The sequence below is a fragment of the Phyllostomus discolor genome, chromosome 7 (assembly GCF_004126475.2).
Source record: "Phyllostomus discolor isolate MPI-MPIP mPhyDis1 chromosome 7, mPhyDis1.pri.v3, whole genome shotgun sequence".
Lineage (NCBI taxonomy): Eukaryota > Metazoa > Chordata > Mammalia > Chiroptera > Phyllostomidae > Phyllostomus > Phyllostomus discolor.
This window is the reverse complement of record NC_040909.2, coordinates 101,374,066-101,394,837: the sequence shown is the minus strand read 5'-3', so window position 1 is coordinate 101,394,837 and position 20,772 is coordinate 101,374,066. Positions and strand designations below refer to the sequence as shown.

Below are 20,772 nucleotides of genomic sequence, written 5' to 3'. Positions count from 1 at the left end.
TTTTTTTAGCCTTATAGTACCCACTCAAAATATTGTTTTCCAAAGTTACTGTATTAGGTTAGTCCTCCACACTCTTCAGTGGGTTGATGTTATTCGTTTATAATTCAATCAAGTTGACTTATTAATGCCTGTTTTCCATTTCAGTTGCCTCACATCCTTGTTAGTTTTAATTGCTTATTTATTTTTCAAGTATGTTAAACATTACTATGATTTATAAGTCACTGCTACATAAAAGATATACTCAGAAGTTCCGTTTCCTCCTTCCTACCATTTTATTCCTCTTTCCCTCCTCTTTCCACTGCTAGGATGTAGCTAATCTCTTGTTTCTAGGTTTTTTTTCCTGCATTTCTTTACTATAAATAAGAAGATATATGTATGGTTTGATTTATCACCTCTCTTACATGGAAGGTAGCATACTGTATTAGTTATCTATCGCTGCATTAACATATTACCCATCTGGATGCTGGGTGGTTGTGACTTGGTTTCACATGAATTTGCAGTTGACCAAGTGTATCCCCGTATCAGCTGGGGCTGCAGTCATTTAAGGGCTGTGTTGGGCTACAGAGTAATGCTTCCAGGCTCACTCCATGGGCTATTGGTGAAAAGCCTCCATTCTTCACTGTTTTATGACCCAAAAAGCCTGAGTTTCTTAACATGTGGGTCTCGTAGGGCTGCTCACAACATGGCAGCTGGCTTCCCCCTGGGGTCAAGATGATCAGAGAGAGCAAGAAAACAGAAGCTGCAATAATTACCTTATGATTTGAAGTGGTCACCCAGACCATTCTTGGTATAGTGTAGCAGGGGACTCTACAAGGAAGTGAAAATCAAGAGGTAGAGATGATCGTTATTGGCCCTCCTAAAGGCTAGGTACCACACAGGTAATAGTCTTTTATACTTTGCTCTTTTCACTTAGCAATATGTCTAAGAAGTATTCCGTCTTAGTTAGTCCTTAGAGATCTTCCTCATTCTTTTTTACAGATGGACAATACTCTAGGATATACTATAGTCTATCTAGTCACTCTCATGTATTAACATTGAATTATTTCTATTTTGCATCCATCAGTAGTAGTATTGTTGCCTTTTTGAAATGAATGAAAATAATTTTATCACCTTTTTTCTTTAATTTTAGAGGGGAGAAGAAGAGGGAAACATCAATGTGAGAGAGAAACATTGATTTGTTCCCTTCTGAACCTACAATCTGGGTGTGTGTCCTGGATAGGAATCAAACCAGCAACCTTTTCATTTGCGGGGTGACACCCAGTCAACTGAGCCACTCTGGCCAGAGCAATTATATCACTTTTTAATGGCATAAATACAAGTTTCATCTGACTTGCTCAACAAGTTTTTATTACATTCTTTACATGTTCCTAACACTGTTATGGGTCTCAGTTATACAGCACTGAGCAAAACCAACTTGGCCACTACATTCAGAAATTTTTCAAACTGTGGGATGTAGAAGGGTAAGGTGAACCTTAAACAAATGATCACACAAGGGAATATATAACTGAATTGTGATAAAGGCTCTGAACATATTCATGTCACAAAGGATATTTAGTTCTTTGCTATGAGTAGAGAAAAGTATAGAAGGGAAGAGAGAAAACTAAGGGGTGGACAGACTGATTTTAGCTTCCACATTTGCTAAAATTCTAAGCTAAACATCTGTTTTATTTATATATACTACTGAAACCTTTTCCACTGCCCCACCCAGTAAAACTCTATAAAATGTACAGTTCTGAATTTATTTCATTGGAGAAAATGCTGATCTCTTTCTCAAGAACAATGGTTCTCAGCTGGAGAGAGTTTTGTCCCTGAAGCCACATTGGAGACACTTCTGGTGATCATGCCTGGGGTGGGGAGGCATTACTGGGAAGAAGGTAGGGATGTGGCCAAACACCTGCAGTGCACAGGACAGGCCCCCCACAACAACTACCCAAGTCAAAATAGCAGTAGTAGTGATGTTGAGAACCCATACTCTAGAAAGTATAGAAGTATATAGATGTTTTTCATACAACAGCATTTCCTCTGTTTTTCAAGAATATTTCTAGAGTTTTAACATCTTGCTTGTCTGTGATTCCAAACATGTGCTCGTCCCAGTAAATCCTGGTGCAGGTTGGCTGAGGTCAGGCTTGGGGTTGGATTGGATTCCAAGTCATAGATTCCTTACTGTGAATTTGGAAGTTGACTTCCTCATGAATGGGCTAAAGAATTCGTCTGAGAATTCTGTTCTGATTCCACCTGTGCAACTAATTAGTCAGGCCATCAGCTTCCTTATCTGTAAAATAAGTGATTCAGACCATGTAAACAATAGGGTTCTTTCTACTATTAGGCATTAAAATACGTTAATTTAAATTTAGTTTGTAAATTCATAAAATTCCAGTATTTCCACATAACCTGGAATACTACTAGGGAATATGAAGTGTTCATATTTGACACCATAAAGTATTTATCTTTGTAGAAATTAATTTTGTGAGAATCATTTTATTAGGTCATGAGGACCAAAAGAGATGTGTCTAAAAACAGTAAAATGCTAAAAAATGAAACCCTGTGATCCTGATTGTTACTGTTTTTAGTCTTTTAAGTGAGCCAGATTTACAGGTGGTATTATACGTAATAATGACTAGTCCCCTAAAATAAAACTAACATTTGTAGATAGAATTTTTTTCACTTTTATCGAGTGACTGAGCTAGAGCATTTAAGTACTCATTGCAGTTTTATTTATTAAATGTAATTTTGATTTGAATTAAAAAACATTTGATAAAGTAACATAAGAACATACTGTAGAAGGGTAGACACTGAAAAGTTCCCTTCCTAATCCCTACCCCTGTAGGTAACCCTTATTACTAGTTTCTTATTTATCTTTCTAGACTTTGTTTCTGTATGTATAAGTAAAAATGAATGTGTGAGTATTTTATTCCCTCATCCACTTTTCCTCCTCTCTTAATGAAACTTCTATTAGATTTTAGGTAAATCCTTTATTGGCAACAATCCAGTTACTATTCTGAGGCTATTAAAGTTATTTGTTCTTTATTTTGGTGTTGTTTAAGTAATACATTTAAATCATTCAAACACCAAATTGAATGAAAAGAGGATATATAGCAAAAGATTTCCATCTCTGTTCTTTTGTACCAGTTTCCATCTCCTTAAGAAGTGACCACTGTTACTTTTTTGTGTGTTTAGTATATTTTACATTCCTTGTTTCTGGTGGACTATAATTTGTAATGAGTATAACATCCTCCAAATTTTAAATAACTTATTTTACAAATATTAGATGATCCTATTTCTTCCAGTTGCAGGAAGCCAAACAAATGGAAAAAGAAAGGCACCGGCAGCATCACCATCTGTTGCAGTCTCCAGTAAGCCATCACGAGCCTGAATCACCTCACCTTAGATATTTGCCACCTCAGACTGTTGATCATATATCCCAAGAACAAGGAGACCTTGATCCCCATACAAATGATGTGGATAAAAGTCTTCAGGATGACACAGAACCTGAAAATGGATCTGATATTTCCAGTGCAGAAAATGAACAGACCGAAGCTGATCAGGCAACTGCAGCTGAAAGTAATCTTTTTAAGAAGGGGTTTGTGGTGGGTGGTGTGTGTGTGTGTGTGTGTATGTGTGTGCGTGTGTGTGTTAAGGGAAGAGTATAGGAATGCATTTTTTTTGGTAAAGAAATGTGGAAAGGGTAATATGACTTAATGGGTATCAGACATATTGTGGTAATTATGGACTTTCTCCATCCTAGTACTAAAGTTAATTTCACTTCAGCCCACAAGACATCTGTTAATGATACTATGCATTCATTAGCATCTCATGAGCAGTGTGATATATAGACTTGTTTTGGAGGAGATATATGTTACTAAAAAGAGTTCTAAATGTCTGGTTAGCATGTTATATAGGAACTTAAGGTTTGTTTATTTATATACTTATTATCCTCACCCAGGGACATTTTTTTTCATTTCTCTCATAAGGGAGAGAATTTTTCTCTCTCCCTTAAAAAAAGTAGTAAGAGAGATGCGAGAGAGAAGCATCAATTGGTTGCCTCCCATATGCCCCCAGACTAGGGATCAAACTTGCAACCTAGGTATGTGCCCTGACCAGGAATTGAACCCTCAACCTTTTGGTTTGGGGACAATGCTCCAACCAACTGAGCCATAACAGCCTGGGCAGGAACTTTATTTTTCTTATTAAAATTAGTTTTACAGCAAACAAGAGACCCATTTATTTAGTAAGGTTTTATGGAATGTGTCTGAAAATTTTAGAAAATCATTATATTATTCAAAAAAGATTATGGTTAAAATAGCACTGAAATTAAGTATGAAAAACTCTTTTGAGTAATTATCTGACATACAAAAATACTTTTTATTTTTTTAATATTTTATTTTATTTATTTTTAGAGAGAAGGGAAGAGAGGGAGAAAGAAAGGAAGAGAAGCATTGATATGAGAGAGAAACATTTATCAGTTGCTTCTTGTACGCACCCCAATTAGGGACTGAATCCCACAGCCCAGGCATATGTCCTGACCAGGAATCAAACCATCAGCTTTTTGCTTTTTGGTATGATGCCCAGCCAACTGAGCCACACTGGTTAAGGCTCATTTATTTTTATATTGAGATGTTCTCTGACAGCTTTTTCTAAGTACCATATTTTGCCATGTATAACGCACACCCATGTTTTTGTGCTCATTATACACAGGATTATTATGCCCATTGTTAATAGCCATGGTATATAATCATTATACACATGTAAATGCACATTCTTATTTTTCCGTCAGAGATTTGGGCAAAAAAGTGCACAATATACATGGCAAAATATAGTAAATTTATAAGGAAAAGATTATAAGATACAAAATAAATTACATTTATTTATTTTACAAGTTTGTTTCTCTAATAATAGTCACATGAAGTTGTTTATCCCTCCAGATATTATCCTAAGATCCAGCCATTGTCCTATAAAACTGCCAGGGAGTTTGGCTATTTCCCTTTTTCCTCCTTAGGTTGGTATCAGAAAATGATGGAAATTCTGTTGCCTCTTCAATGTGGTCTGTAGAACTATGATTCTTAGGGCTCAATTACAGTTCATCTGAATTCTGTGTTTTTATTTCCATCTTGAAGAAAGACTTCAATAATATATTTTCAGCTTTTGATTTTTTTACCACATCTTTTCCATAACCTAATAGTGGCATGAACATCAGCACGGGCACAGATAGATGCTTTGCCAATTTTAATAGTACGTTATTATTTATTTTCAAAGGCATAATTTTGATAAACCAAGCATGCATTCACAGTACTCAGGCCAATAGGGAATTTATATGGTTTTTACGATTTACATTTTTCTAGCCTGCCCTTGTCAAAATTTTTCCCTTACTTTCACTCTGAGCTTATAAAGGGGCTGAGTCAAAGGGCTAATTTCTAATAAAGCTAGGTGTTTATTTCTTTTTTCTTTATCCATGCATTCAGCATTGATTTAACGTACTCTGTCCTAGGCAGTGTATTAGGGCTTGGGGTTAAAAAGTTGATGGAAGTATAGATAGCTGTTGTTTTTCAGATGCTTGTGGTCTGCCTGAATGGTCCAGCATTGGCCATTGTATGTGAGATGTAATGTCATAAATATCCTGAAAGTTGCATGCACGATGTAATTCTGCTAAGGCAAGTTTGGACATACCTTTGTAGAGAAAGTGACGATGTTTTAGCTAAGCCTTCTTATATAGGGCTAGGTATTGACTAGCTAGAAAATTTAAGAAATTTTCAACAGAAAAAAACAACATGGACTGAGGCCCAAGGAGTGAAAGCATTTACTATACTGTATGTGAGGTTACCACTGCAGGTATCTTATAGGATACAGAATTATAAATAAGACATAATCTCCTGTGGCATAGTCATGATTATGTTGGCTTTAAAGATGTTTTTCTTCCAACAGCTGATACAAATGAAAATTCTGCTTGAGAGCCATTGGTTACAACTGCATGCTCTTGGATTACATTAGCTGCTTTGAGTAACTTACTGGCTGTGTGACTTTGAACATAGTAATTAACTTCTCTAAACATTTCCCATGTGTGATAAGTTTTACTTGCTGTTACTATAATCTGTTTCTGTTAGATGATTTATAGGAGAATTGACTCTTGATCCACTAGTCATTTTGTGCACATTTCAGTGATTGTGTATATTTATGTTGAAAGTCTTAATTTTCAGACTAGCTAATTTTAGCCAAGTAGAGCACAGAAATACAAAGCTTAAGAATGGTAGAAAAATAATCTGTGAAGACATTTATATGTCGATAATCCACAGAATACTCTCAATGTTACAGTTTCGGGATTTTTTTTTTTTTAATAAAATAAGGTAAATGATTTAACATACTTATTTATCAAGTTTCCCCCTGTGGCCATTCAGTGTTTTGTAGAATGCAGCAAATAGTAGGTTAAGGTCAGTGAACAATAGGGAGGACAGACTTCTGGAAGCCAGAATTATAAGTTGTGGTTCTTTTTAGTGCTGTGTGTGTGGTGGGGAATGGAGTGGGGCGGCGTTGTCTAGACAGTAGCACTAACAGCGAACAGGCACTCTGAAGCCATTGATATAGGACAGTAGCTCCCAGAATGAGTTTCTGGTTCCTAAATCACCCTAAAGTACTAACTAATTGAGCCTTCCTGATATATTTTGAACATTTTGAAAAAACAAGTAGAAATCCCATATTTATCTACAGTAGTCCATGCAAGCTAACTGTGATGTCAAGTTTTTTTTTTTTTAAGTCAATAGCTCTTTTGCAGTTCAGAAGTTCTGATTGGCAGTTACATGTTTTTAATTAACATTAAATTGAAGAATCAGTCTATTGTTACTTATTAAATTTTTTTCTTTTTTTAAATATATTTTATTGATTATGATATTACAGTTGTCCCTTTTCCCCCTTCACTCACCCACATTCCTCCCCTTTAGTTCATGTCCATGTCTCATACATATAAGTTCTTGGCTTCTATATTTCCCATGCTATTCTTTCCCTCCCCATCTATTTTCTCCCTACTGTCTATGATACTTATTCTCTGTACCTTTTCCCACTCTCTCCTCCTGCTCCCCTGTTGCTGTCCCTCCATGTGATCTCCATTTCTGTGATTCTGTTCCTGTTCTAGTTGTTTGCTTAGTTTGCTTTTGTTTTAGTTGTGGTTGTTAATAACTGTGAGTTTGCTGTCTTTTTACTGTTCATATTTTTTATCTTCTTTTTCTTATGTAAGTCCCTTTAACATTTCATATAATAAGGGCTTGGTGATGATGGACTCCTTTAACTTGACCTTATCTGAGAAGCGCTTTATCTGCCCTTTATACAGCAATCTTGGATGTAGGTCCTTGCCTTTCAAGACTTGGAATACTTCTTTCTAGCCCCTTCTTGCCTGTAAGGTCTCTTTTGAGAAATCAGCTGATAGTCTGATGGGAACTCCTTTGTAGATGACTGTCCCCTTATCTCTTGCTACTTCTAGAATTCTCTCCTTCATTTTAATCTTGGGTAATGTAATTATGATGTGCCTTGGTGTGTTTCTTCTTGGGTCTAACTTCTTTGGGACTCTGAGCTTCCTGGACTTCCCAGAAGTCTATTTCCTTTGCCAAACTGAGGAAGTTCTCCTTTATTATTTGTTCAAATAAGTTTTCCACTTGTTGCTCTTCCTCTTCCCCTTCTGGTACCCCTATAATTCAGATGTTGGAATGTTTCAAGATGTCCTGGAGGTTCCAAAGCCTCCCCTCATTTTTTTTTGAATTCTTATTTCTTCATTCTTTTCTGATTATATGTTTCTTTCTTCCTTCTGGTCCACTCCATTGATTTGAGACCCAGTTTTCTTCCTATCACTATTGGTTTCCTGTGCATTTTTATTCATTTCACTTAGTGTAGCCTTCATTTTTTCATCTAATTTGTGACCAAAATCAACCAATTCTGTGAGCATCCTGATCACCAGTGCTTTGAACTGTGCATCTGGTAGGTTGACTCTCTCTTGGTTGCTTAAAAGTATTGGCTCTGGGGCTTTGATTTGTTCTTCCATTTGAGCCTTTTTTTTTTTTTTTTTTTTGAGGGGGGCGGGTCTTGTCGCGCCTGTTATGTAGTGAGTAGCAGAGCCTTAGCTGTTCGCTGGGGCAGGGCAACCCAGTCACTGGGTTGTGACACTGTATGTGAGGGCAGGGTCCGAGAGGGAACAATGGTACTTGCTCTGCTCTCTCGGATTTCAGTCCTCTCTGAGGCTTCCCACAAGCAAAAGGGGCCCTTCTGGTGCTGGTTCCCAGGTGCGTGAGCTTGTGTACATTCTAGGACCCTGTGGGTCTCTCCAGTGAACTCTCCTGTGAGGCTGGGAGTCTCTGCCGTCACCTCAACCTCCACAAGAGTTTTCAATCAGTGCTTTTAGGCTTTATTTTCCAGCGCTGGGGCCCTGGGTTGCGTGATCTGTCTCACTGCCCATTTTCTCCTGGTTTCTCTGCACACAAATGTGTGACCTCGGACAGCCAGCTGCCTTGTACGCCTCACTGGGTCTGCTTATTGCCTCCCCACACCCACGCCTGGGGTCTGCCAGCCCCCGCTTTTTCCTGCCTCAACCCTTCTCTGCTGGCCACCATCTCCACCCCTCTTACCGGTCTGGATGAATGGTTGTTGGGACATCCATACAGTTCAATTTTCTGTTGGTTCTGGGGTTTTTTTATTTCTAAATTTTTGTTGTCCTTAATTTTGGTTGTGTAAGGAGGCACCATGTGTCCACCTACGCCTCCATCTTGGCCGGAAGTCTTACTTATTAAATTTAATTTTACATTGGATATGTAGATTCTGTTGGGGAACAAATAGTAAGGAAGGGTTGAAAGTCCCTGGGGGAGGGCAAGATGGCCCAGAGAGACTGCTTCTCCAGGCACCTCACTATATTAGAGCACAGTGATGAGCTTGTTGTTATTGATGAGCCGAATTAATAAAAACAGGCTTTAATTAAATTTAACATACTATTGGGTAAGGGTAGAGCATGTTTGAAATGTTTCATTCAAAATACTTTTAAAAATTTTGGTTCTTAAAAGAATAATCTAGAAAATTTACCGAAGATGTGTAATTGTTTAATAGTTTGTCAAATAAATCAGTTGAAACTGACTTGAATTTATATTTGAAAATTTGATTTGATTATAAATTTTGAAGATTGAACATGTAATTGCTTCTAGTTTTCATTTATTCATTTTTCTTTTATTAATTTTTAAAAGAAAGTTTTTCATTGTAAATGTCTAGAAAAGTTCCTAAAATAATGTTTTCTTCAATTTTTTCTTTTTAAAGCATTATCTAAAAATGATATATTATATGATGGAGAAAACCATGACTGTGAGGAAAAGCCACAAGACATCGTGCAGAGCATTGTAGAAGAGATGGTGAACATTGTGGTTGGAGGTAGTGTATGCCACTAGGAGTTAGTGTGTTCCGTGTGAGGGCACTGCATCTAACTGTGGAGGCGTTTTCATACTGTGGGGACTAGGCAGGGCAAAAATATAAACTCTTTTTCAAATTAGTGAGAGTGCGTATGTATAGGAAATATATTTAAATATCTTTGATTATGGAAGAATACTCCTTTTTTTCCTCCAGCTTCAGCTCCAGTCTTTAAAAAACTCTCTATTCCCCATAGTCCTCAGCCCATTAAAAATAATTAATGCTATTTCATTTTTTGATTTTATGTTTGGTGGTAGGATGCAGGGACATATTCTCCTTCCTCCTAAATGTGCTAAACTTTATAAATTAGAAAATGTTTAAACTGGTTTGCTTTTGAGTATTTTATATCTTTTTTGGGAAAATCAGGATTTCTTATGCCTTCATTACCATGACCAAGTCAGTGGGTATTGGGTCAGTTCCTATGATATGTATTGTATTAAAATGTTTTAGTTTGTTAGGGATTTCACTCACATTTTCATAAACAGTGTTACTGAGATAGGATTAGATTTGAGACCAGTCAACTGAAGCTTACATATTTCATGGTATCTTGCATAGGAATAAGCATAGTACCTCACTACATATTCTTCTAGAAGTATCACTAAATAATCTGATCCTCTAAGACTTGGGCCCATTGATCATATCCTTCTTAATTTTCCAGTGCTATTAAGGACTTTGTCTTTTTTTTATGTTTTTCCTAGTAATTTCAGTGGGGTCTGTCAAAGGAGAAGGTAAATTAGTGGGCTCCATTCACCACCTTGAAAACAGAAGTTGGCACTTATGTTTAGGAGACAATTAAGGGAGAATTAGAGGAAAAAAATGCAGAACAATAATATCTAACTCTGTTTAGTATTTCCGTGGATCTCAAATAATTTTATGGGTCCTTCCCAAATGCTGAGATGTTTAGATACTGTTACTATTCCTTCCCCTTTTTTTAAATTAAATTTATTGATGGGACATGGGTTAATAAGATCATATAGATACTGTTCCCTTTTTCACAAATGAGAAAACTGAGGCACTGAGAAATCAAGTTAACTTGTAGGAAGTGGTGAAATGTAGAGAATGTTTTCAGTTTCTTTGAATAATTTTCTAAGAGGAGAAGGAGGAATCTATTATCAATAAATATCAATTATTCCTTTCAGAAATTTGATAAAAAGGGAGAGAAATGGGCAGTAGCTGAAGTGTGGCAAGAGTTGAAGGAAGATTTTTTTTTTAGCATGAAAAGGTTTGAGTATGTGTTTGTTTAGTAATGGGGAAGATCCAGTCATATGCTTGAAATTGCAAATATATTACAAGAAAGTACTTAGGAGAGGAAGCTACTATTGAAGGGAAGAAGAAATAGATTTGAGGGTGAATGAATGGTTCATTTTAGAAATGCAAAGGGATATTTTTTCCCCTGAAACAAGAGGGAAGAAAAAGATTAAAGTTGATGTCAAGGAACTTTATGATGGAGCAGGAGTGAGTAAGAAAGCCTATGTTAAATTACCTATCTCTTAGCTCAGTGGACAGTGAAAGTCCTTTGTTAAGGGAAGATGGAGGAAGGGCCATGGGAAGAGATGTAACTGGGTGCAGAGAGAAAAAAGGTTTGGAATAAGAGCTTTGAGGAATGATTATCAATTTCCAATGATCATTAAATTTTTAATGATTTCTTCCAGAGAGTTCTTTGCATCTGTATGAACATACTTTATATGTGTAAGATTACCTATATCGTATCTGTAATCATATTTAGCATGTCGGACATCAGCATATTAAAGCTCCAAAAGGCCAGTTGGGGAAGCACCTGTCTTGTTTGTGTAACACAGAGTTACCCAAATATGTTTTACTAACTGAATAGCTTTCATATACCACTTGTTAATTGCAGAACATGCTTGGGAATTATACCATTTAATCTATCCAGGGTATTCTAATTTGGAGAGCAGAAAGCAGTTTCAGAGTAGGATGCCAGATACAGTCCTTTCATTACTTGAAGCAATCAAAAATTGGTCATGTGTTATCAGTTATCAATAAAATTAATAATAGCCTATATTAATGAGAACCAGGTGTGTGTGTGTGTAGTGTGTGTGTGTATGTGTTGGTGATTCCTCATAGACATGATTATCTTTGTTGCGGATGAAAAAACTGAGGCAAAGAAAGATGAAATAACTTACTCAGTTAAATGGTGGAGACATGAATTGAAACACAGTTCTTTCATATTCCAAAATCTGTGCCCCTTGTTGTATAGCACCTTTCCCTCATGCTAGCTTATAGTTTTCTTTTAATTGGTAGCATGAAAGGAGCAGTTTCCTGCTAGATAGTTACTGAGTTATGGCCATCAACATGTTTGTGTTCCTTTTTCACAGAAATATACATCACACCTTAGAGCAATTCTGAAACTTGGTATTATTTCTATTACCTGTATTTGTTCTATCAGAAGTCATTTATTTCTGTTTATATTAATTACAAGTATGATGACTTAAAGTGACATATTGAAAAGTATTCAGGAGTGTAGGCCATTATTGCTATAGTAATGTTCCAAAGAATATGTTATTAGAAGTATTAACAGATATTCTAAAAAGGGGGGAAGGGCTCATAGTAAAATAAATTTGAAAATACTGCATATTTTATATCCCCTTTGGAGAACTCAATGCATATTAGCAAATTAAAGGCTATGACAAAGAAACCTATTTCCCAGCATTTCCCTTTTATTTGATAATTAGGATATTTTTTCAAGGAATTTCTATTACCACCTAAAGGCATTAGCAGTCATTAGAACCCAGTTTAGTAAATGCTGATATAGACTAAAAGTAAGCTTCTGCCCTGGCACATCCTGGTTTGCCTTTCATTGGCTGTGTTTTATTGCTAGAGCTATTTAGGATCATATTTGGATATATTTCAAGTGCATATTTACTTACGAGTAAGTATGCTGACCTTTAAGTGGTGCCAGTACATGTTACTACATATCACTTTCTGCCAGTTTCATTTTAAATACTCCATGATTTTATATATTTCAGTTAAGTCAGACATATTTGCGTGTTTTGTATTGTTACTGTTTTAGATACAGGAGAAAGGACTATAAATGCAACTGCAGATGGCAACATTGGAACGATAGAGGATGGTAGTGACAGTGAAAATATTCAAGCAAACGGAATTCCAGGAACACCAATTTCTGTTGCATATACACCATCCTTACCTGACGACAGATTATCTGTCTCTTCCAATGATACTCAGGTATAAATGTGGGTGGGAAAATTCCATTACTCTTACACATTTCTATGTCACCAGCACCCAGTGGTGAATACATGTAGTTGATAATCCTGGCTGTTTTCCATTTGGGGAGATAAAATCTTGGGTTTTTTTTCTCACTGATACAAATCAGAGCAGTTTATTTTCTTAATAAATTGATAGCTAATTTTCAGTTCTATAGTGTTTGTCATGTATTCACATCTTTCCAAAATGCCCCCTTTGAAATCAATTTTAAAAAGGAAAATTTTTATCAAATATTTATAAAATAATTCTAGTGTCATAGGATGGGAAAGAACTTTCAGAAATCTGGAGAACTTTATCTTACCATTGTTCAAGGCTACAGTGAAATCCATACTATGGTAGTTATAGTTCCTCTTTATTTTTCCTACCTTATACTTTATGTTATCACCCTTTTTAGATAAGGAAGTTCTACATTAAATCATTGTCCCTTACATAGTGGGAAGCTTTCTTGGCCTTGTTGAATTTCATTAGTTAATAACTTTTGAACATTGCTTTGAGGATCTCCATTGTCTTATTTTAGCTGCACAAAGTAAATAAAAAAATAAAATAGAACAAAAGGATAAGGGGTCTGGGTGGAGGTGGAAGAGAATATAAGGGACATAAATGATAATGGAAAAAATACAATAAAAAAAAACATAAAACATCCAGTGATAGATATTGGAAAGTATAGTTTAGGCTATGGATGAAGTATCTTGTTAGGGCATGATGTGCTAATTTTTGTTAGTAATACCAGATTGGCCAAAAAGTCCATTTAGATTTTTTCTATAAAATATACGTTTTTCATTTTCACTAATAACTTGATTGATTTGGATATTTTGAGTATGTCAGCTATCTCCCACTATTGGCTTCTAGTGGGGAGGGGGAGTGCTACTAAACATCTTACAATGCGTAAGACAGCCCCATAGCAAAGAATCATTTGGCTAAAATGTCAGTAGTACCAAGAAACTCCACAAACCACTTTTCACACATTCAGTTAGTCACTCACGTTCAGTCAGTCATGGCACCTTCTCCGTACACTACACAAATCTTCTTTGTGTGTTTCAGTTGTGTTTTTACCTTCCTGGAAATAATAAAGCATAATACACTGAAAATGTTATATATCGTCTTCTGTCTCCAGTATTAAAATTGCTACATAAAAGTTCACCAGTTTTGATAAGTTTTTTTTAATGCATGCTAATATGACAGCTGTTACAATCAAAACAAAATTGTTTTGAATGAGGTTAAAAACAGCTAAGTACTACTGGATCCATTGTATGGAAAAAACTATATTTGGAGACTAAGAGGGAAGATTTTTAAAAGAATGCATTTTAGCAAGGTGTTAAATATTGAAAATATTGAAAATAGGGGTGGGGTGTCGGATTAAAGAAAAACAGTGTGGCAAAGTCCTCATCTGGTTTCCCTCCCAATAGAACTCCACCTATTATTGAATTGAATGAAATGTATAAAAGGCTGAAATGATTTTACACTAGCAAATATCTTTATTTTCATAGTATGTTAACTTGTTTAGGAATCTGGAAATTCTTCAGGACCTTCACCTGGTGCTAAGTTTTCCCACATTTTACAGAAGGATGCCTTTCTAGTATTCAGGTCATTGTGTAAACTGTCAATGAAACCGCTGTCAGATGGACCACCGGATCCAAAGTAAGTCATCAGCTGTTCTGCCTGACAAATAGTTTTAAAGCTCAAAATGTACTGTAAGATAATCTTTGGATTTTCTTTTGTTCCTCTTGTTCTATAAGACCCTTAAAATATATTTTAGGGTTATTTTATTTTAAAAAATACATTGAAAAATAGCGAGTTCCAAATCTGTTAAAGTAGATACCTTACACTATTTCCCAAAGCATACCAACAATGTTATAGAATTGTGCCTGGTATGTAGTAGGTGCTCAGTAGAAATCTAATGATTGAATGAATTCCTATTTCAGTTTTTAAGTAACTTCAGGGCTGCTGTATCCCTGTTACGTGTAGCTTCATGCTAGGCTTCTGAAAGCTACCAGTTGATTTATTAAGAGAGAGAAATCTTAAAAACTATATTGTATATTCACTAAGGTCTGAAAAATGCCCTAAGATGATACCTTCCTCTGTGGGGAACAGGAAGTACTTTACAATGAAAGTTGCTTGTCTGAATCTCATCAAACATAGTAGTTTAAACTGTAGGAAAGTACCATTTTTGTAAGTCATAAACCATCAAAAATATTTCATTTCATCTGAGTCAACTGTAATTCCTGTTTGAGATTGAGTTTGGGAGTTATTAGAGAGGATGCCTTTCTAATGTTGCAGCCTGATGTATTATAGCATGACACATTGAGGAGAACTTTCTAGTGAAAGAAACCTTGGAGAAGGTTTGATTGACTTTGAGAAAGGAATGTTGAAATGAGGGAAATGTAAGCAACATTACTTTATTAAAAACCTAAAGAGCATGTCAGGTTCTAAGTGTCAACTAAGAAGAAAGATTAGAGACAGATCTAATAAAAAGGAAATTTTCTATAGTTTTATTTTACTTTGTCACAAGAATCAGTTGGAAACATCTTCTAGGCCCAGAAGCCTAAATTCTAAAATCTCTTTAGGCTCAACTCCTGAGAGTCAGAAATATAGTTTATTGATTCTTCTGTATTTGGGAAATATGAACTCTATGGAGAAAGGATTAAGGTTTTTCAGATTGCAGTATAAACTTGATTATATCCTACATATTTTATAAGACTGTATTTTTAATATTTTTAATTTTTAAATTCTCAGTATGATGGGAAATGTAACTTTATTCAAAAATTGACAATTTTGACATCTTATTCTGAATTGATGAAGACCTACTTTAAGCATGACAAAACGTAAAAATTTGGCATTATTGTTGAAGACCATTCTTGCCATGATTTTAAAATGTTATTGACGTAAAACCTCAGATGTTTTCTCAAATCAAATATTGTAAATAACATGTTTGAAAAAAGACTATAAACAGAAAAGAGTAAACTGTTTAAATTGCCAAGAATGAAAAGAACATAAAAGAAAATATATAAATACTATGTTGGGGAGGGTGTTTATTTAGCCCTGAAAAAAGAGTAATCCAGTTTTATAAGAAATAATGTAAACTAATTATCCTTCTACTTAGTGGTCTTAAACCAAATATTAGTAATTTTGTTTGTACATTTAAAAAGACATAGCTGACCATCAGGGTCATTAAACATTGGAATTGAATAATGAAAGTGATCACATTTTCACCTCCAGAAACTGTTCTCTTTCCAAAAGAGAGCATATTGTTTTCTAACTTGAATGATTTTTTTTTTCAAAATTAATAAGCTTTTGTATTTATAAAATTTTCTTTTTGTGCCCTGGCTGGCATAGCTCAGTGGACTGAGCACGGGCTGTGAACCAAAGCATTGCAAGTTCAATTCCCAGTCAGGGCACATGCCTGGGTTGCAGGCCACAGCCCCCCAGCAGTCGCACATTGATGTTTCTCTCTCTCTCTCTTTCTCCCTCCCTTCCCTCTCTAAAAATAAATAAAATCTTTAAAAAATAATAAAATGAAATTAAATTAAAAAAGGATGTTTAAAAATTTTTTTCTTTTTGTCTCTGCTTCTCTGTATACTTTGTCGGTTTGCTAAGATGATGATCTAGGAAGTGTTCTTGTACGTTAAATTATAACTTGAAACTATCCCATGAAAAACTGCAGATGTGAAATTTCCAGCCTCTTTTGTCTATCAGAAGTACATGCTATTAACTGGGGGCGGAGGGCAGGTAGGGGTGGAAGGATCGAGCAAAAAGGAAAAAGGACAGAGGGACATGAACAGCAGTGCAGTGATTGCTGTGGGGCAGGGGTGTAAGGAGGTTAAATGGCAATGGAAAAAACACAGTAATTTTTTTAAAAATATGTGCTCTTGTGTTATAGGATAATCATTGCTTCATTAATTAATGCTTATACATAGTAGATATTTAATAAATGCTTAGATGGGTGTATGAATAAACCCATTAATTTTTTTGCATATATACTATGTACAAGGCATTTTGTTAGATGTTAGGGATACAAAAAGAAAACATTTTTCTAACAAGTCATGTTTAAGTGCTACAGGTTTTAATTACTATTAGAATTGAGCAAAAAGTATGATGAGTTAGACTAGGCAGTAGTGGTAGTAGTAGTATATAAACCTTGGAAGGTTTCTGTATGAATGGGAGATAACTTGGCCTACTCCTTATTTTCATATAGCTGTTTGAGGTTTTACCTCTAGCTGTTTCTATCTTGATTTATCTGAGTATTTTTTATAATGCTCTATTTGCTGTGCGCAATCTTAGATTCAGAGGCATAGCCATCCCAGAAACATTACTATGTCATAATGACCCATGATATTGTTGGTTCCAGTTTTATTTCAAAGACAATAATTTTTTGTGGTTCCCATGTACATGAAATTAAATATTCCTTGTTAGAGTTTCTTAGTTTTTTAAAAAATTACCTGACACTTGTAACCATGAACTTTTTTCCTTTTCTTTTTCTTAATCATTTTGTATTGTTATTCTCTTACAATTATCCCAATTTTTTACCCTCCTCCATCCATCCTACCACTCCCACTCCCACAGTCAATTCCCTCACTGTTCATGTAACCATGACAGTTTTTAAGGTAGAAATCAGGAGTGGTTACATTTACTATATGCTGTAAATGTGACTGAATATAGTATTTGGAAGGAAAAAATGAAAAGAACTGGCTGCTAGAGCATTTTAGTGTGTCCTGAATTGGAAGAGTTGCCTGGGATAGATCACCCTGGTTTGTTGGGCCTAAGAGGTGTGTTTCAGTGACAGAAAAACTGTATTTGTGAAATCTGGTCATTAAAATTCTGGGTAGTGATCAGAAGTATGGCATAATATATTGAGCAGAAATAACATTTAAATTTAGGTTGAAAATGTACTTTTTAGTTTTTCACTATGAAAATATTCAGAGTAAATGTGTAAGCTCTTAAGAGTGTAAATGTTCTAAAAGCTTCTTTGTATCTATTTCAAAAAAGAAAAAAGTTAAATAACTCCTGAAAAACTAACCTTGCAGTTGTGCTATAACTTGTTAATGCAACCAAAACTTAATGGGATTTTTGAGTAGCATAACTAGGAATTAAGTACATTGACCTAGTATATACCAAGTATGACATTTAATTGGAGAAGTTTATAATGGTTTCTAAAAAATGAAATATGTCTCTGAAACAAAGGAACAAGGCATGAATCTTGAAGTTATTTTTTTGTTCAAAGGAACATTAGGTTGATGTTAAAAATGTGTGAAAATTGTTTTCCCATTTTAAAAGTTTGTTAAATTTTGTGGTATGAGAGAACATCAGTAGAACTACCCATTATTAGTGTTTAAGCTTGTTCATGTACTGTATTTTTTTTTTTGATGTTGTAGAGTTTTCTGTTTCCCTCTGTTTAAAAGTTTGTGAAGTTTTATGGTACCAGGAACTATCTCAGGAATAACCTGTTATTACCATAATGCTAAACTTGTCCATATACTGTACCTTCTTTTTTACATTTTAGGTCTCATGAGTTACGATCCAAGATTCTTTCATTGCAGTTACTTCTGTCCATTCTGCAGAATGCAGGACCTGTTTTCAGGACAAATGAGATGTTTATTAATGCTATTAAGCAGTATCTCTGTGTTGCACTTTCAAAAAATGGAGTCTCATCTGTTCCAGAAGTTTTTGAGCTTTCTCTTTCCATATTTCTTACTTTGCTGTCAAACTTCAAGACACATCTGAAGATGCAAATTGAGGTATGTTCTTCATTTAGGCATTGTTGCATTTTGATTTGTTTCATGTTAAGTCACATTATTAATACACTGGAAAGTTTTTAAGAATGTGAATAACATTTATGTGTTACATGTACTTCCAGTGAATAAAAAATAATTCACTCATTGTAACGTGAAGCTACAAAGCACTGAGCACTATGTAAGTAAGCAGGAAGAATTAAGACACAGCCCCTGCCTTCAAGAAATATATAGTAGTTGTATGAATGGTTCTAGTTGTCTTGAATTAACTTGGTCCTCACAATAAGTTTGCCATTGTGTATGGAGTATATAATAGTGGTTTTGGTCATCTTAAAAGAATGCTCAAAATATATGCTTTGTGTACATGGTTATAAGCCATTTAAGTTTTTGGCACTTTAAAGATGTGATCGAGAAGGGTTCTATTGTTTTGGCTTATATTTTAGGACATTTGAAATTTTGATTTTTGCTTTATATATTCCTTTGTATTCATTCCAAATTATTATATATTCCTAAATATATTTGGACATAGAATAACTGTCATGTGGTTATAAATATTTCCAGAGACTTGACAGAATTAGGAAATCTTCTGACCAAGTCTGCAAGTGTCACGCAGGTGTAGTCATTCGTGATCTTTTGTTTTCACCTTCAAATAGTTCAGTATTTTAAAATAATACTTTGTGTTTTGCTGACTTAATGGACACCTTTTCTAGCTTGTCATTTCTTAAAATGCTGTTTTGTTTGGGACATTATATATTTTAGAAATACTCAGTTTCATGCTGGTTACTTCTCTTCATGTTATGTTTGGTATGATACACAGGTTACATTATGATTTTTATTAGTTTTATATTTAATCCTAACTGAAGACTAATAACTAATTATCTCATAGGAAAGGATCAATTATTTTTTTCCCAGAATTTTGAGATTGTTAAGATAATTATGTTTGATTAATGTTTTATAGTATCTATTTAAATTCATGAAGAACAGTTGTATGGGAAGAGACAGAATAAGGTCTTAGTATTTTAAGTGAAAAAATTTTCATTTTGGACCACATTTTCGGGGAGGAAACAGTGTCTGGTCCATATGTGGTATCAGATTTTAGAAGTTTGCTACATAGGGAGAGTAATTGTTGGGTGGGGAATGGGAACAACTGTAATGGAACAATAATTTTTTAAAAAGAAAGAAAGTTTGCTGTATGTCTGGTAAAATAATGCAGGGCACTTAACTAACAACAGTTGCTATTTTTATGCAACTTTTCCTTATTTATCTTCAGGAACTAAAAATAAAAAAAGACTTAAAAATAAACCCTTTTGGAACTTTTGCTTCTGTAACTAGCTAAAAGTCTCTTATTTGGTAATGGGGTACTTAAAGTTCCACTAGAGAATTTTGGAAGACTGTGCATACAGTTACAGATTTTTGGACACTGAAATTCTATTTCATTAAGTACTATATAGTAAGCTGTGTGAAATATAAATTCTTAAATGATTTTTGTGATGTTGATTCCTTAAGTTGGGATTACTATTTCCGTGGAGTAAATTTGATATACAAAAATTTTGTAAGCACAAATTTAACAGGAAATGCTTCCAAGAAATTCCCTGTCTGCCCATAGATAGTAGATTCTTACTAGAAAATGGTTGTAGTAATGTTTTTTAAAAAAGATCAGGTACATTCTCCCTTTGGGGAGATTATGAGGGTAAAACAAGGTAAATGTAGATATGCTTTTGAAAATATTAAACATTCAAATGCAAGATGAGCTGTGTTACAGTTGGAGAAAACCCAACATCTGAAAACTTGAATTTCCAAAGCAAAATTGAGATTGTCAAATAAAGATTCATTTTCTGAGAATATTCACCTCAGAGTTTCTATAATGTTGTTTTTCCATGAACATTATCTTATGTGTCTATTTCTGAAAATAAAGCTTTAAATAGTCACAATTACTAACTACTGGAGCGTATGTACCTGTTGGATACCGTACAGCTGTACAGATCTTAGAATCAAATTGGATACTGCCACCCTGTTTCCTATTCTTCATTGATTTTCATTTAGTTCCTGCTTTTTATCATAGCAACCACTAAAACTCAGGTTTGCAAAAATAATGATGTCATTGAAAGGAATGTCATGTGATCTAACTGATCTAATGTTGACACTGAACAATTTTGTGAGGCATCTAACAGCTGTATTTTTCTCTCACTTTTACCTTATAAATTCTCATGACACCCCTTGGGGTTTGCTCTAGCATTCTGGGGCACCTTGGTGAAGTGTTTGGGAACTGTGGTCATGAATATTTATTGAATGCCTACTGTGTGCCATGCAGGGTGGACACAGTGCTTGGCAAGAGAGACCTGGCTCTTCTTAGAGCTTACGATCTTAACAGGAAATACTG

At 34.9% G+C, this 20,772-nt stretch overlaps 1 protein-coding gene across 1 annotated transcript in view; it reads left to right on the top strand.

Annotated features, from left to right (window-relative positions):
- Nucleotides 1-20,772, top strand: part of ARFGEF1 (ADP ribosylation factor guanine nucleotide exchange factor 1) — a 110,998-nt gene that overhangs the window by 40,295 nt on the left and 49,931 nt on the right. Inside the window, exons 6-10 of the mRNA XM_028533871.2 lie at nucleotides 3,288-3,561; nucleotides 9,277-9,387; nucleotides 12,455-12,627; nucleotides 14,171-14,304; nucleotides 18,164-18,398. Of these exons, the coding sequence (XP_028389672.1) occupies nucleotides 3,288-3,561; nucleotides 9,277-9,387; nucleotides 12,455-12,627; nucleotides 14,171-14,304; nucleotides 18,164-18,398 (927 nt within the window). The remainder of the gene's footprint in view (nucleotides 1-3,287; nucleotides 3,562-9,276; nucleotides 9,388-12,454; nucleotides 12,628-14,170; nucleotides 14,305-18,163; nucleotides 18,399-20,772) is intronic.